The 17,790-nt window shown below is 52.5% G+C and overlaps 1 protein-coding gene and 1 long non-coding RNA gene across 3 annotated transcripts in view; one reads left to right on the forward strand and one right to left on the reverse strand.

Annotated features, from left to right (window-relative positions):
* ABCC6 (ATP binding cassette subfamily C member 6) overlaps positions 1-17,790 on the reverse strand; it is a 51,624-nt gene that overhangs the window by 4,215 nt on the left and 29,619 nt on the right. For both annotated transcript variants that reach the window (XM_053894466.1, XM_019468697.2), the window contains 12 exons: positions 17,579-17,755; positions 15,274-15,441; positions 14,674-14,848; positions 13,244-13,319; positions 11,670-11,799; positions 9,422-9,629; positions 8,172-8,482; positions 5,950-6,149; positions 3,761-3,887; positions 2,935-3,036; positions 1,988-2,134; positions 18-176 (listed from right to left, as the gene is read on the reverse strand). In XM_053894466.1, coding sequence (XP_053750441.1) covers positions 18-176; positions 1,988-2,134; positions 2,935-3,036; positions 3,761-3,887; positions 5,950-6,149; positions 8,172-8,482; positions 9,422-9,629; positions 11,670-11,799; positions 13,244-13,319; positions 14,674-14,848; positions 15,274-15,441; positions 17,579-17,755 — 1,980 coding nt within the window. The remainder of the gene's footprint in view (positions 1-17; positions 177-1,987; positions 2,135-2,934; positions 3,037-3,760; positions 3,888-5,949; positions 6,150-8,171; positions 8,483-9,421; positions 9,630-11,669; positions 11,800-13,243; positions 13,320-14,673; positions 14,849-15,273; positions 15,442-17,578; positions 17,756-17,790) is intronic.
* On the forward strand, positions 170-8,178 carry LOC128774870 (uncharacterized). Its single transcript, XR_008419357.1, has 3 exons — positions 170-1,787; positions 3,561-3,903; positions 7,829-8,178. It is a non-coding gene; the product is annotated as an uncharacterized LOC128774870 (long non-coding RNA).

Raw genomic sequence — 17,790 nt, forward strand, 5'->3', positions numbered from 1 at the left:
TGTGCCCCGGGCCTCACCTGGGGGATGATGGTGATCCTGGACCGCAGCGTGTGCAGCCCTACGTGGGTGATGGGGACCCCGTCGATCCAAATCCCACCCTCGGCCGCCTCCAGGAGCCGCAGGAGGCCCCCGGCCAGGGAGGACTTCCCGGCCCCTGTCCTGCCAACGATGCCCACCTGCCAGGGGATGGGAGGGCAAGACTCGTTCCGACCACGTCTGCCCAGAAGCCCGGAGGGTCCCTGGGCATCTCTGCGAGGTGTTTCCCTTGCATCCAAGATACATCCGTCTATCCATTATCCTTTGAGCATTTGTCCATCTGTCCACCTTTCCATATGTCCACCCATCCATCCAGCCTTCTTTCTGTACATAGTTCTCTATCTGCTCCCCTTTGTGCCTCATCTCTCCCATCTTTCTGTCCACTCACCCACACTTCCTGCTATACCCCCACCCCCCCACCCCATTTTTCCATCCTTCCGTCCATCTGCCCATCATTGTTCCTGCCCCCATCCGTCCTCAGCATTTACTGCTGCGTTCTCAATGTCCAACACTCGCTGGAGGCTCAACACTATATGTTTAAGAAGTGAATGAAATATGGGCCATCTGGGTGGCTCAGTCGGTTAAGCGTCCAACTTTGGCTCAGGTCGTGATCTCACGGTACATGAGTTTGAGCCCCGCGTCAGGCTCTGTGCTGACAGCACAGAGCCTGCTTTAGACCCTGTAGCCCCCTCTCTCTCTGCCCTTCTTCCATGTTCAATCTCTCTCTCTCTCAAAAATAAACAAAAAAAAAAGTAAATGAATCGTGTTACCCACTGTATGACAGGCAACTCTTCTAGGCATGAGGAATAGAGAAATTAAGGAATCCTTGCTCCACAGGGCTCACTGTCTGGTCTTGGAAATAATGCAACTGAGCAAACTTAATTTGAATACACTGTGATGAAAAAGCCCCCTCTGTAATCAGACTCTGGACGTGAAGCCACCTGGGATAGAAGTCAACGGGGTAATCAGAGCAGGCTTCGTGGTGGAGGTGATACTTGAGTGGAACCTTGAAGGATAAGCAGGAGTTTGGGGAAGGGGAAGATGCCAGGTAAACCCCCTGAGGGCAGCACCAGGTGCCCACCTGGCCCCGTGAGGCAGTACTCCCCAAGTGTTGGCTGAGCCCTGGCAGGGCAATGAATGAAGAGCTGGGCAGAGCCTTGAATGCCAAGCTCAAGAGTTTGGGCTTTACTGTAAGGGAAGCTGGGAGCAGGTGGAAGGTCTCAAGCAGGGGAATGTCATGCCCAAATAAAGATCACGGAAAACAGACTGGAGGTGACTAAATGGGAGGCTGGGGGCTCAACTGGGGGCCTGGAGCAGTCTAGGAGGAGGCAGGAAGGAAATGCAAGTGGGAAATGTTTCCTAAGCATCTGTAAAATGGGACAATACTAGCACTTCTTCGTAGGGTCGTTGTCAGAGTAAAAGTGCACCTGATAATTGCTAAAACCCCGGGCAAACATTTCTGCAGCACTTGCTATGTGCCAGGCACCGTTCCAAGCAGTTTACATGTGTTAGGTCACCGAAACTTCACAAGAGCTCTGTGAGATTGACATTGTTATTTCCATTTTACAGATGGAAAAACAGGTCAAGACATGAAGTGACCTGCCCAGGGTCAGCCATGGCAAAGCCAGGAACTGAGCCCGTGCAGACTGGATCACGTATGCGGAACATCCAGCACTCTGCCACAGCACTCACATCGGAGGCAAAGAGAAAGAAGGCAGTCGGAGAGACGCCTCCTTACCCAGGACACCAAGGTGGGTGGGTGGTGGCATTCGCCAAGATGGCGGCAGGTCTGGGGGAGATGATCGTTTCAGTTAGGGCGTGGTGGGTCTTCAGAGTGGAGGGCCTGAAGTCGGGTGTGGAGGAAGCATTTGGTGCTCAGGGCCTAGATCCTGGGCACTGCCCACCCTGGGCCTGGCCTCCAGGAGGAGGAAGATGGGCCAGAGCCGCTCACCTTCTCTCCGGCTTGGATCTTGAAGGACACACCCCGAACGGCCAGGGGGAGCTCAGGTCTGTATCTCAGCCCAAAGTCCCGGAACTCGATCTGCCCCCCATGAGGCCAGGGGGACCGGTCTGCACAGGTGGGTAGCCTCCAGGGTGCCTGGGACGGGAGAGGGGCACAGGGTCAGAGGAGCCGCTCTCTCTTTGAACTTCAGTTTCCTCTTCTGTAAAATGGGCATATTTACTGCTATCTTACAGAGTCGTTGGGGGCATTGGAACATAGCAGAGCTATCAACAAGTGACCTCTGAGATTATAAAAATAATGATGGTATTGGCTACTCTATCTTTATTATTATTATTAGCCACTATTAATTGTCAAATAAGATTCTGTCTTCCTCTAGAAGGGGTAGAATAATACTCTCCCCTTTGTCTTTGTGAGGAGGGCAAGATTGCGCCCTAGGGGGTCGTTAGCTGCTGTGTGCTCTTCTTGTGACCTTGAAGAGGTCCTCGATCCCCTCGAGGTGAAAGGGGGCCCATCAGAGCCGTGGGCGTGTAGGGCCTGTCTACGGTGTGCCTGACACTAAGTGCTTTCTTGTGGGATCTCACCTGACCCCCCAGTACACCCGCACTGTTACCTTGCCATGTCACTCTTCCATTATTGTCATCTTGCTGTGATGTGCCTAGAACGTTGCTATGATGTGTCTGTGACGTGGCCGTCATGTTGCTGTTCTACTGCTACTGCACTGCTGTTACCTATGGTCCCCTGTCACTCAGAAGAATGACCTGCTTTGCCCAAGTGAGGAAGCAAAGGACCCAGGATTTCTCCTGGCTCCAGACCCCACGCTCTTAACCATTACTGTCGCCCTGGCTGCAACCCCAGCCCTCAGTGGCAGGGGCTCTAAAGCCCGTAGCAGTCATAGACCTGGGTCCACACCCCCGTCCCCGTCTTCCACCCGTCACCTCCTTGGGTGTCTGGACATAGTCCTTCATCCGCTCTACCGACACGATGCTGCTCTCCAGGTCTGTCCAGCTGCGAACAGCCCACTGCAGTGTCTGGGTCACCTGGGGGGGGGGAGGGGGGGGAGAAGACATCGCAGGCTTGCATCAGCCCCCCTGAGGCAGGGGCGGGAGGCAGAAGTGGGGACAGGTAAGGGGATGGGCTTTGACTGTTGTCACCAGGACCTTCCTTCAGTAGAACTGGAGTATGCAGAGTAGAAAGGAGCTTGTCCAACCCCTCTTGATACAGGTGGGAAGAGAGGACCAGAGAGGGTGTATGGCTCTCGCAAGGACACCCAGCAGGGCTCAGGCCCACTGACTTCCATTCTGAAAGTTTCTCTCCCCTGATTTCCCATCATTTTGCCTCAATGTAAAATGAGGATAATAACAGTATCCCCGATGGGGTTGTGGGCAGAATTAAATGGGTTAATATTTATAAAGCTGTCAGAACAATTCAGTAGAAGAATGCTACTTGCATATATATTTTTTCCTTCATAGATATCATGACCTGACATGACATATTATTATTAATAGTTAACAAAATTTAGCACTACCCTGGAAATGGACTCTATATACCTTATCTCAACTAGGCTCTACAATGTCTGAAGTGAAGAGATTACTGCCCCATTTTCCGGATGAGCACACTGAGGCTCTGCGAGGGAAGACTCTTGCCCAAGGTCCAGGAAGGTCACCCCAGCTAAGCCTCTATATTTTCCTCACTGGTTGGTGGTTTGGACTTGGGTCCTTGAAGGTCCGACTGGCAGGGGTCTGTCTTGGGAGGCAGGTGTACCTGGAGGGCAGCGGAAACAGAGAAGCCCACGAGGCCGGCGCTAAGGTGGGCCTTGCTCAGCACAGCACACACGGCGGCTGCCAACACCAGCACGTTCCCCAGGAGCTCCAGGTTGGTAGCCAGCCACCTGCAAGGAGAGGCAGGTAAGAGCAGGGCGGGGGGAGGGCCTTGTCTGCAGGACTTGTTTCTCTGGGCACAAGGACTGGTCATCGTACCAAGTTGAGTCCCACAGGGGTCCCAGCAATGGTCTCCTCCACACCCCAGGCCCCACCCACGCTCAGTGGGTGGGGGAAGTTGATGCTTTTGTCTTACCTGTGCCCAGCTCAGAGCCTGGCACACAGTAGGTGCTCAAGTAAAGTTTCGCCATGGTGCCGATTTTCCGTCCCTGGGCTATGCCCGGCTGTATCCCTTGGGGTCCCCCTGCCTGGACCTGACCTCCATCTTCATACGGCCAATATCATCTTCATGCACAGGTTGGGTTGAACCCAAAAGCCTTCCTGGCCTGTTCCTCCCTTTCTCTCTAACACATCGCTCATAACTTCCTTCATAACACTTACCACTCTTAATAATTAAACGATTTAGTCAGTCCTTGACCATCAGTCTCCATCAGTAGATTGTGAGCTCCGTGAGGGCAGCAGCTCTGTCTCGTTCATGACTGTCCCCAGTACTTAGCACAGGACCCAGCACGTAGTAGGTGCTCAATGAATAATAAACTGAGTGGATAAATAGGCACCTCCTTCTCTTGCATTCCTACTCCAACATTCATTCATTCATTCATTCATTCATTCAACAAACATATTGACCACCTACTGTGTGTCATGTCTGCTGCAGGTGCTGGGGACACAGTGATCCAATTTAAGAATCTGTCTTCAGGGATCTCTGGGCTTTACTACACGGAGAATCTAGTCCTTCTAACAACCCCACAAAGCGGGGTATTGTTGTCCCCATTTGACAGATGAGGACGCTGGGGCTCAGAAGAGTTAGGTACTTGCCAGAGTCCACACACATGAAAGTCTTAGAAGCCACATCACCCTGATGCATACCAGGAAGCATGAACCTTTTCCACTAGGTTATGGTGGTTTTCAACAAACCAACCAGCAAATGAATACATAAGTTGCTTCCTAGACAGCTGCTCTTGGGGGAGTCCCTTTGTTCTTGAAAGCCCAGTTTACCCGTCTGTGGAATGAAGTAAAATCTGGCTCCTTACAGATGAGAGGATTAAATGAGATCTGCCATACAGACCATGGAAATCACCGGGCCTTCACATCGCGGGTGCTTTCTAAATGTTCATAAGGTCTTTCCTCCTTGGGCTAGGACCCCAGGAAGAGGCAGGGCAGGTTGCCCAGAAGGCTTATGGGATTGAGATGCTGCCCACAGCCACATGGCCTGATAGCCTCAGCTGGCCAGGGACCTGGGGCATAAAGGAGAAAGGATTCACATTTATTGAGCACCTACTGTGTGCTTGGCCCTCTCCACACTGTGGCACCAGATTACCTGGATTCAGATCCTTACTCCACCACATTCACTGTGCGGCCCTGGGCAAGTTCCTAAATCTCTCTGTGCCTAAGATTCATCATCCATAAAACAGTCTCGGCCTCATGACTTGTTTTTAGGACTAAAAGAACAAATCTGTGTAGAGCGCTCAGTACCGTGCTGAGCATATAGTAAGCATGTTACAAGCATTAGCTCTGAGTGTATTTATTTAATCCTTATAGCCACCCCATAAGTGACATCCCCCTTGACAAACGAGGCTCAGAGAGGTATGAAACCTGCCCAAGGTCACCCAGCTGGTAAGTCGCAGAGCTGGGATTTGAGCCTGTGTCCGTCTGTGCTCAAAGCCTGAGTATTCTTACTTAGTAATGAAAAGAGGCTGAGGATGCTTACGTAGCTGCTCTATCACCAAGGCAACAGAGGCTGGTCCGGCGGCCTGGCAACAGAGGCTTCTTCCCTTCTGCTGACATCTGTACTTCCTGTCCACCTGCTGCTGAGGACTCCTCAGGCCAGACTCCATCTGCTCATGGTACGAGCCAAGTGCACCCACGGGGTATAGCTTCAGCTTTATCCCTGACTTGCTGTGTGACTTTGGGCAGGCCGCTTGATCTCTCTGGCCACATAGCGTGACCCTACGTCTCACTCTCTGGGAACACAGATGTCTTGCAGGGTCTTGCCTGCCCCCATGCTTTTCCTACCTGTCAGCCACCAGCCGCGGGAAACTGACTCTCTGGCTTTCATCCACGTGCATGTCATTCTGAGCCACAAAAGGGCACTGGGCCTGGAAGGCTCTGACCACTGTGATGCCCTGGAACGTGTCGGCCACGTGGGAACACACGAACGAGTGCCTGGCTGACTCGAGGCGTCTGAGCTGGCATAAGCTGGCCACGTACAGGCTCTGAAGTGGGACAGGTGGGGAGGGGAGAAGTCACAGACACAGAGAGGTAGTTTGAGATTCACAGGGAGCCTCAAGTACAGGGTTTCAGACCAGGTTCTGTTACCAGCTTGCTGTGGGACCTTGGGCTAGTTGATTCCCCTCTCTGGGCTCTATTTTCCCTGCGGAATCAGAGTTACATGGTTCTTTTTAAGAAGAACCCAGAGGGCTGCCTGGGTGGCTCCGTCAGTTAAGCATCCGGTTTCGGCTCAGGTCATGATCTAGTGGTTCACGAGTTCAAGCCCCGCGTCAGGCTCTGTGCTGACAGCTCAGAGCCTGGAGCCTGCTTCCGATTCTGTGTCTCCCTATCTCTCTCTCTCTGCCCCTCCCCTGTTCATACTGTCTCTCTCTCCTTCAAAAATAAAAAAACATGAAAAAAATTAAAAAAGAAGAACCCAGGAAGCTGCAAAACCCTCCAGTGCCCCATCCCAGAACTATTAAATCAGAATCTCTGGTGGTACCACCTTGGCCTTGGTAGTTTTCAAAACCCTTCTGGGCGATTCTAACGTACAGCCAGGACTGAGAAACCACTCATCTAGTGTGAATGTCTCATTCCCAGCCCTAAAGCCAACTGCTTCACTTAGGGCCAGTCATTGTGGGAACAAAACCATAAAGGACAAGGAAGGCAGTCGGCCAAGTGGAATCCGCTCACTTAACTGGAGGTTACCTGCCCGGTGCTGGGAACATAACAATGTCCAAATGATCCGTGGGGTTATTTGCTCTGACGCCACAAGCCGTGTGCCAGCCAGAAGGATATGCATCTGCTGAACAACCAGCCAGGCTGTGTGCCAGCCTCTTTACAAACAGTATTTATTAATGTGAGGTGGGCACTGGTGTCCTTCACAGTTTACAGGTGAGAAAACCTGAGGCCCAGAGGGATCAGGTCCAGGCCTCTCCAGCAAGCAAGTGGCAGGGCCCGGATTCAAATCCACCTCTGCCCGACCCTTAAGCTGACCGTCCCCAGGTCAAGAAGACATCGAGAAGACAGTGGTGGCTGTGGTTTTTGTCTGACTACCGTGTTTTTTTCTCTTCTATTTCTGATTACCTGGGGTGGAGGTGGAGGGTAGAGTTCAAACGTGGGACCCGATCACGGAGGACGTAGCCTCACGCAGCCTAGCCAGTCAGAGTGTGCTAACCCTCTGGTCACTGTGATTTGCTCAGGGATGAACACGAGCCCCCAAACAGGGCAGTCAAATCTTCCCTGGGACTGACCTATGAATGTGGAGCTGGAGTAAAAGTTACTTTGGGTTGGACTTGCTCAGGTGGGATGCTGTGAGTATAGGGTTGTCAGGGGCCATCAGACCCATCAGACCCTAGAAAGACACTGTGTCCAAAATCAGGCCACGCAGAGCTAAAGCCAGTGGTTTTTAAACATTAGTATGCATCAGAATTATCTGGAGGGTTTGCTGAAACACACATTTCTGGGCTCCATTTCTACCGTGACTTGAGAGTCAGTAGTTCTTGGGTGGGGCCTGAGAACGTGCACTTCTCACTAACTCCCAGGTGGTCCTGACGCTGCTGGTCTGAGATGGCACTTTGAGACCCCCTGAGCAAAGATATGGAAAGAGTGACCGCATCCTGGTGATAACCAGCTCATTGCGCTTTAGGGACGTAAGACGTTAATTTCTGTCGTTTTGTTTAAGCTAATTTCAGTTGGTCTCCAGCTCTGGCAACTGAAAGAGTCAAGCCTAATACAACACTTGGAGACCTTGCAATGCCTCCTTGGTTTCTAGATAATTGGAGAACGGGAAGCTGATTTCAGCAGCAGCAGGACAAAATGTAAGATATTAAGAACTTAGACACGGACATTCGGGAGACAGTGTTGAGTATAGATGTTAGAAGTAAACTGTGGTGTCTCTGCCTCTGGGAATTCTTCTAGGGGTTCTTCCACTGTGCAGAGCCTCTTATGCTGAATCCTGTCCAGAGACAAGAGACTGGCTGAGGTGACCCGAGCTGGCCCCAGGGACCTCCCCAATCTCTCCATACCTGAAACCCAGCATAGAGGACCAGCAACGGCAGGAAGGCGACAATAGCCAGAGGGGTGGCCACCGTCACCACCAGGCTGACCTCCAGCAGTCCAAAGGCATAAATCAGCAAGGACCGGAGTTTGTCTGGGATGTCCACATCTACTGTGTCTGTTTCCTTAGAGAAGCGATTCAGCAAGTTCCCGATGGGCGTCCGCTCAAAGAAGCCAATGGGACACTGTACCACATCCCACAGAAGCCTCTGGAAAAGCAGTCTGGATGCCCGGATTCCTGCCAGGAGCACCATGGCCATGGAGGCAAACAGCCCAATGGCTGGGGAGAGAGCAGGTGTCAGAGCGTGAGAGCCGAGACCCCCCTCCCCCAACTACCCCATGATGGCCATCTTATGCTTTGGCCATCCTGAGTATCCCCTGATGGAACCACCCCACAGTGGGTTGAACAGTGTGCCTCCCCACCCTGCAAACTCGTGTCCATCAGGAATCTCGGAATGTGACCTTATTTGGAAACACGGTCTTTGTGGCTGTTTTCAGTGAAAGATCTTAAGGTGGTAACACCCTGGATTTAGGATGCCTTCTAAATCCAATAGCTCCCGTCCTTACAAGAAGAGAAGACATCCAGAGACAGAGACGAAGGTGATATGAAGGCAGAGGCACAGAATGGGGGCATATGCAAGCCAAGGATTGGAGACCCCCAACAGAAGCTAGGAGACAGGCATGGGACTGTCGCTCCCTCAAAGCCTCCAGAAGGAACCACTCCTGCCGACAGCTTGTTTTTGGGCTGCTGGCTTCAGGACGCTGAGAGATGAAGTTTCTGTTGTTCTAAGCTACCAAGTTTGTGGTAATGTCTGTCAGCCCTAGGAAACTAATATACCCCCTTTCTCTCAATGCCCATCTATGTGCCTGGAATGGGGCTGACTTCACTCCGTTTCTGAGGTGGGGCAAACTGTCTCTGGCCCATCCAAACCACTGCAGTTGGTCTGTCCCCACCCAAGTCCTCAGCTACCCCAACATCTGGGGGCCAAGGTTCTGCACTTGCTGAGGAGTCTGGCACAGACTCTGAAGATCCCAGGAAAGGAGGGATGTGTCCTGCCCCCCACTCCTTCCAGCCTTATCTAAAGGATGCAGGTCTGCGCTTGGGCCCAGGATGTTTGCACAGATGTCCAGAAAGGACAGGGATGGGTGGGCCAGGGAGCCCTGAGCACCTCAGATGGGGCCGGGAGGGTGGAGGGTGAGGAAGGCGGGCGAGGGGTACCTTGGAGGCAGCCCAGGAGCCCGAAGATCCAGCCACGCAGAGCCGCCTGGGTCTGTCGCCCGTCCACAGTGGGGTCGTCGGCCCACAGGCTCAGCCAGTAGCCACGGCAGAAGGAGGCCACTTGCTGGCAGAGGAAGAGGAACAGTGCATAGAGGCACAGTGGGGCACCCACAGCCCGTAGGTAGGTCAGGTGCATGGTGGCCCTCACCTGTAGCACAGGTAGGGGGAATGGGGGGAGAGAGAGGCCCCGGAGGGAAAGGAAAGAAGAAAAGACCAGGTGAGGCTCTCAACAGGGCAGATGGAACCACGGTGCAGACCTTACCTGTGCTCTCTCGGTTCCTACCACCTGGAGCACCAGCTCTCCTACAGGCCCCACCTAGCCTCAAGACCCCCTTCCTCTGCAGAACCCTCCAAAGGCCAGTGGGAGCTTTAAAGCTGTGGCACTTTCTGGCTTTGGAGTGATTTATTGAACACATACTACAGGACAGGCGTGTGTGTCTACCCCCATCATAACTCCCACCTGACAGATAAGGAAAGAAAGGCACAAAGAGGTTAAGACACCTGCTAAGGTCCAGCTGCCACAAATCTGAAGTTCTTCACCTGGCTGCAGCCAGAGTGAACTTCTGGAAACATCATCCTGACCCTATCTTGCTACTGCTGGCCTGCTCATGGCTTTCTCTTGCTCTCAGAAGAAATTCTCACCTTCTAGTTTGTCTCTCTGACCTTACCTCCTACTCACTATCTGCTGGTCTCATGGGATTTCTTTCTTTTCTCTGGTGCCCCAAACTCCTTCCCACCTCAGAGCCTTTGCACCTGCTGTTCCCTCTGCCTGGAATGCTCTCCCTCCTCCTCTGTCAGCTGCTGGTTCCTTACTTTAGGGGTCAGCTCGAGCATCACCCATTAGGGCATCTTAATCCAAGCAGGCTCGTGACCCTCAGTTGGTTGGTCTCCATCTCATTTCCCTTCTTTATTTTTTTTATCATTATCTGATATTACCTTGCTCATTAGCCTAATTATTTGCTGACTGTCTCCCCCACTAGTGTGCAACATCCACCAAAGTAGAGACATTGCCTGCATGTAGTGGGGGTTCTGTAAATGTTTTTTGGGTGGATGAGTAGGTGGATGGTTGGGTGGGATGATGGGTAGTTGAGTGAATGAAAGGGTAGATGGGTGGATGGATAAATAAATGAGTGAGTCTATAGAAGAGCAGATGAATAGATGAGTGGATGGATGGATTCTGGATGGTTAAGTGGGTGGATGGATGGATAGATGGATAAGTGGGTGGATGAGTGGACAGATGGAAGGTGGGTAGATGGATGGGTGGGTGGATGGGTGGATAGATGGAAGGTGGGTAGATGGATGGGTGGAAAAGTGGGTGGGTGGATGCGTGGGTGGATGGATGGATGGATGGATGGAAGATGGGTAGATGGATGGATGGGTGGATAAGCAGGTGGATGGATGAATAGATGGAAGGTGGGTAGATGGATGGGTGGAAAAGTGGGTGGATGGATGGGTGGATGGAAGGTGGGTAGATGGATGGGTGGATAAGTGGGTGGATGGATGGATAGATGGATAAGGGAGTGGATGGATGGATAGATGGATAAGTGGGTGGATGAGTAGATAGATGGAAGGTGGGTAGATGGATGGGTGGGTGGATAAGTGGATGGATGAATGGATGGATGGAAGATGGGTAGATGGATGGGTGGGTGGATGGATGAATGGCTGGATGAGTGAATGGGTGAGAGGGTAGGTGAGATGGATAGATGAGTGAGTAGATGGGTAGGTGGCTGGATGGATGAGTAGGATGGATGGGGTGGGTGGTGAATAAATGGAAAAGTAGGCAGACAGAGGAATGAAAAAGTAGGTAGGTGAAAGGAGGGGTGGACAAAGCATCATAGAAGAAATGAAATAGTACAAACTTTAGATTCTGACTGACCTAGATTTAAGTCCCAGGTTGCTTGCTCTGAGCAACCTTGATTTAAGTCCCTTGCTAGCTCTGAGAACGCAGACAAACTCTTTAAGACCTCAGTTTCTTCATTTCTAAAATGGAGCTGTCACCATCTAATTTTGGGGTGGTTGTGAGCATTAAGAAACGTAAAGTGTCCAGAGTCCAACGTGGCACACAGTAGGTGTCCAGTAAAGTGAGTCTCCCCCCCGCCTCCCTGCCCAGCACTGTATCTGATGGGAGGTCTTGAGCCCCGCTAGCTGTAGCAGCGGACGTAGAGGAGAGGGAGCAGCTGGTGGTTACCCTGCCATACTGGATGCCATCCTCTCCTGTTGACCATCCTGCGCACTCTGGATCATCCAGGGGAGCCCCTGGCTGGGCCTCTGAAGCGACTCTGTCCTTCTCAGAGACCAACAACTTCATGGACCTGTCACTGAGAGGAAATGAAGACAAGTCAGCGTCTCTGTCCAGGGGGTGTGTGCGCACCCAACCCTCATGGCCACTGGGAGCCGGTGACCTCTGACATACACTCTTCACTCATTCATTCCTTCGCTCACTCATACAACCAGCGTATGGAGCACCACGGGGCATCGCGCTCCGTCCTCCCTCCACGGTGCCCAGCTAAATGCCATCTCCTTCCCCAGAGGCGAGCAAGCCTGTTCTCCCGATGCTGTTTCATTGAATGAACTTATTTACTCAACTTTGGGACCTGTTTTTCAGAGTTTTCCTTTTGGCCTAAGCATTGCTACGGTCATTTTGCCCCTGCTGTTAGACCCTCAGATCTGTTAGTCCACCTTGGAAGAGGGTCAGTTTTGTGCAATTCAAATGTTGAGGACTTCTTGTATCTTCCTTTCGTCTGCGGATGAGGGGGCTGCCTTAAACTTAAATGTGAATTGCCATCTGGTGACTGAAACCGTGGGCAGCTGACTTATCCTGTCTGTGCCTCAGTTTCCTCAGCTGTAAAATGGGGTTAGTCTATGTTGGTCTGTCTAGCTACCAATCAATCATCTACTCATCCATCATTCATCGATCTGTCATCTATCTATCTCTCTCTCTCTGCCTACCTGCCTACCTGCCTACCTGCCTATATCATCTATCTGATCTTGGGATTATTGTGCACAGTGAGGACAAGTGGGATTGCCCAGTGTAAGACCCAGGAGTGCTCGGGGTGGCTACCTGGCATGGAGAGGAGCTGTGCTCAGCCTCTACATTCCCCAGGGACCAAGGACCCTCACAGTACCCTAGGAGTCCCCCAACAATTGTCACCTAAGCTCGCCCTGTGTCCACTGCCCAGTGGTCTGCTGTTGACAAAGTCACTTTCCATAAAAAGGGCGAGTACCAGGTGGCAAGGTTCCAGGGCTGCAGACAGCCCCACAATGAGTCCAGCTATGGCCTGTCTAGAAGGGGCTGGGGACGAGGGGACAGCAGGCCTCGTGGTGAACGCCCACACGTGTGTTCTGGCCTATAACAAGTGATCCCACGCGTGTAGACTCAAGCCCTTTGTGTAGCAAGCCTGAAAAAGCATGATGAACGACAGGGCTGGGCACATCATTAACAACTATGGCGAGGATCTTTCTCTGGCACCAGCCCTGCCCCTCTCTGGCAATGAGACAACCTAACAAACTTTAGGGCATTCATCATATTTGAGGGCAACCTGGTCCTGCTATGAACTGGCCACATGAGGACTTAACCACTTTGGCCCATTGAAGATCAAACAGCTTTCGGCTGGTCTTGCCTCCAGAGCAGGCACTCAGCGGCTGTGAGGTCCAGAATGGTTCTGGCTGCCCTGACCTGCCCACGCTGCGGGTGCTGACCCAGCAATGCTCTTACAGCCTCAGCCTGCGCCCTCCCCACGCTCAGCACCACGGCGGACTCACCTCTCGGGTCCACCCTCGGGCCTCCCACTTCCGGCAGGGTCTCTGGGGTCCTTGGCATCAGTCCTGAGTTCTGTTTCTGCAAGGTCAAAGGAGTCTTGTCGTGTGATGGGGGGCCAGTAATCGGGGTCCAAACGTGGGCATTGACACCCACCGGCTGTATGGCCTTAACTTGTCTGAGCATCTGTTTCCCATGATCTGGCTCCTGCAACGTCTCTCAATCCTCCCTGGGTTCTTCTGGGACCATTACTCATTGAATCACTCATTCGTGTGCTCATTCACTTAGCAAATATAATTGCGCACCTGCTATGAACTTGGGGCTGGAAAACAGTAGCAAACACTGCACATGGCAAACCTCTCCGGTGTCCCCCGACAGCCTTGCATGAGCAGTTTCTTGTACCTGGAATGTTCTTTTCTAGACAACTCGCACCCAACCTCGGGGGTCACCTTCCTCAGGAAGGACCCTGCCTCTGACCATCCTCCAGGTTGGGCAGGCCCCATCTTCGAGCTCCAGGATGATGATACTGCGAGTTGACGCTTAGGACTTTTACCAGGGTGAGCCCCTGTTCTGTGCAACAGATGTTTTCAGAAAAGGCACAGCCTTTTCTGGGGGCACCTGGCTGTGGGTCCTCGCTTTTCCATGGTGGTGGGGTTGGGGGAGAGCCGGGGGCGGGGGAGCAGCCTACAGCCTACTGATGAAAAAGCACATGCTCTGGAGTCAAGTTGCTTGGGTTCAAATCCCAGCACTGCCACCTATAAGCCATGTAAACTTGGGCTAGTTCCTTCACTTCTGGGCCTCAGTTTTCTCACCTGTTAAATGGACATAATTACAGCACTGACCTCACAGAGGCACCGCGATGATTAAATGAGCTAATGTATGTGAGGTGCCATGGGGGTCCTTATCACCCACTATGGGTGAGTTTGGATCGGTGACGTCATTTCCAACGCGTTATCGTTTTTTCAGAAGGCACGGTATTTTCTGGTTATTAGAAGCCCTAGCTGGCGTGTCATGGGCCTTCTGGCCTCTAGCCACCAAATGACCATTTGCTCAGCCTCTGCAGCAGTTAGGACTTGAACACTCCAGATTTGAACACACCCAAGTTCTAATGTCGTGACCTCAGAAAAAGTACTTGCCTTTGCCCCAGTTTGTTCATTAGTAAAATGGCAACCAAAATGACACATGCCTCATAAGGCAGATCCAATGAAATAATGTAGGTGGAGGCACTTAGCACTCTCCTTGGCCCACAGAAGGTGTCGCTCGCTCTAACTGGGGGGTTGGATGGCCTCTCCAGAGAGCTGTCTGCTTCCAGGTCTGGGCTCCCAGGAAGGGTGTGGCCAGAGCCTTCCAGGCATGCCCGTGGGATCCTTGGAGCCTTCTCCTCAAGGGGGGGCAGGATCCCGGCAACAGAGAACCAGCAAAGCCCAGCCCGTACCTCCATCTCCTCTATCTCCTGGCCTTCTGGCTGCATCCAGAAGGCCCACCAGGGCCCCCTTCCTGCGTAGAAGCTCCTGGTAGGAACCCATCTCTGCAATGGCTCCGTCTTCCAGCACCACGATCCAATCAGCCTGGGGCAGGACGTGGAGTGCGTGGGTCACGAGAATCCGTGTCTGGGAAAAGAAGGGGTAGAGGTTACACTGGTGTGTTTGACCAGTCATCCAGAGCTGGGGGCTCAGGGGCAGGCAGCTTCCTGGGGCCGTGTGTGGGAGGAGCTCCCCTTCTTGCCCTCCCACCCTCTCTATGTTCCGGTGGAGAAATAGAGGGGCTCCTTCAACCTGTGTCTTGAAACAAGAAGACAGGGCTTCCCTGAACCTGGCCGGGGACCTGAGTATGGCTGGAGTAGTTTAACCGCGGACCCATGAGCAAGAAATAACTGCTGTCGCAAGCCACAGGGATCGGGGGGGGTGTTTGTTAGGCAGCATTGTCAGACAAAAGCTGACCACTATAAAGAGGAAAACTGGACTTGAGGAGAGGGTTGGGTTAGGACTTCCCCTGCCTTTGCCCTGTGAACTTTGACACGTTTTCCCAAACGTACTGTTCCCTGGAGCAGCCCGTCGGGCCCAATGACCTGGTTGAAGACCTGCTGGCCGACGTGGGCATCCAGGGCCGCCAAGGGGTCATCCAGTAGATACACAGCGGCCTTCCTGTATACAGCCCGGGCCAGGCTCAGTCGCTGCTTCTGGCCCCCGGAGAGATTCATGCCCTGTGGCCACAGGAGAGGAACAGGGGCCTGGGTGGACGTCATGCTCATCAGAGTGAGGGCCAGCTCCCAGGTTCGAACACTTGCTCTCGAACCAGCGTCCCCACCTGCCTCCACCCAGCCTCGCCTCTCCCCTTCCAGCCAAGCTGTCTGGGGGAAGCGACCTTCTCTCCTCCGGCTCACTTCTCCTTGAGTCTGGCTTCTCTTCTCGCTTCTCCCCCGCATGATACCGCCTTCCTCAGGACACCAGTCATTTCTCTGGTTGCCCAACCTTATTTTCTTTTTCTTCTTTCTTTCTTTCTTTCTTTCTTTCTTTCTTTCTTTCTTTCTTTCTTCTTTCTTTCTCTTTCTTTCTTTCTTTTTCTCTTTCTTTCTTTCTTTCCTTCCTTCCTCTCTCTCTCTCCTTTTCTTTTTCTCTTCCTTTCTTCCACTCCACTCCACTCATATGTTCTACATGGCTACACCCAGTGTCCTAGGCTCTGGGGATACCATAATGAACAAAACCCAGTCCCTACTCTCATGGATCTTGCATTCTAATGAGGGTAGGGTGGGAGACATGTAATTAATAAACAAACAAGTCAAATCTATCACCTGTCAGAAGATGTTATGTGCTATGAAGAATTAAGCAGAATTAGCGTATATGTTGTACCAGCATGAACAGGGTTGCTGTGCTGGGGGTGGCAGTCAGGTAAAGCCTCTCCACTAAGGGGACGTTTGGGTTGAGACCCGATGGGAGCGAGGGATGAACCACGTGGATCCCTGGCAGAGAGAAGAGCACCTCAGGGTGGGAGCATGCTTTGGGTGTGTAATGAACATACAGAGATCAATGTATGGCTGGAGTGAAACAGGAAAGGGGGAGCATGATAGGATGGGGCTGGAGAGATGAGTGGGGCCAAACCTTGAGAAGACTTGTTGCGGACTATCAGGACTTTGGCTTTGACTCTGAGAGAGATGGGAAGACCTTGGAAGATTCCCAAGCAGAGAAAGGATGAGGTCTGACTTAGGCATGAACAGAATCCCTTTGGCTGCCGCACTGGGCTTAAGCTATCAGGCGTGATGACAGAAGAAAGCAGGGCAGCCACGTAGGGGGGAATTGATGGTGGATGATGCCAGGACACTCTGGGTCCTCTTTGAAGGTGGACTCAACAGGATTTGCTGATGGATTAGATGTATGGGTGTATGAAAGAGAGGAGAACCAAGAATGCTACCAAGGTTTGGGATCCGAGCTCTAGAGGGATGCAGCTCCCATCACCGGGGATGGGGGTGGGCAAGTTTTGGGAGCGCACATGTCTGGTTAAGGATGTGACAGCTGGTCACAGAGGGAGGGCAGCAAGTACTCCTTCTTTCTGGAACACACCCTCCCTTGGCCTCCAGGACACCCATCCTCCTCCCTGGACACTCCTTGTCAGCCGCTCTTTACGGCTCAGGCCACACAGGGACTCCTCCAGACCCTGTCCTGGGCCCTCTCCTCTTCTCTCTGGAAACCCACTCATTTCCTTAATGGCAGCTCCTAGTTTTTCACTCTCAACTGCCTAATCTGGAGGCTAGCAAACTTTTTCTGTAAGGGGCCAGACAGTAACTATGTTAACCCTGGTCTCTGCTCCTGTCATGCAAAAGCAGCCATGGACCGCCATTAAATGAATGGGCGTCACTGTATTCCCCTAAGACCTCATTTACAAAAACACGTGATGGACTGGACTTGACCTGTGGGTCATCGTTTGCTGACCCCTGCCCAATCTGTAGCTCCAGATGCATATATCCTGTCTATTGGACATCTCTGCCCCAGACCCTTTGGTGAAGCCCAGAAAGGAAAAGCTATTTGACCAATGTCACCCAGAAAAGCAGGGCAGGGCAGGACAAGAGCCCAGGTCTCCTCACTCCTAGTCGCTGAGAGCCCTCGCCTCCAAACCCTGCCACAGGTCTCTGCCTTGGTCTCTATTTTCAATCATTCACTCGTTAACAACTATTTATTGAGCATTTATTACATGTTTGGCCCTGAACTAAACTTCCTTTGTCTGTCCCACTTTGCTGCTTCCTTGTGTCCTCTTTGTCCCTCCCACCACACGGCCCACATGCCAGGCAGACAAATAGCCCAGAGCTCCGATGCCTTCCTGCCACAAGAAGGCCCCGAGACCCTCACCTGCTCCCCAATTTTGGTGTGGACCCCTGCAGGGAAGCTGCACACGTCTGGCCACAGGGCACAGGCCTCCAGGACCCTCTCCAGCCACATCGGGTCCAGCTCCTGCCTGAAGCACACATTCTCGACCACGGATGTGTTCTGGACCCAGGCCTCCTGGGGCATGTAAGCCACGGAACCCTAAAATACAACTCACTTCGGCCATCAAAAGGCAG

This window comes from Panthera pardus, unplaced genomic scaffold (genome assembly GCF_024362965.1).
Source record: "Panthera pardus isolate Hobbes unplaced genomic scaffold, ASM2436296v1 HiC_scaffold_5, whole genome shotgun sequence".
Classification (NCBI taxonomy): Eukaryota; Metazoa; Chordata; class Mammalia; order Carnivora; family Felidae; genus Panthera; species Panthera pardus.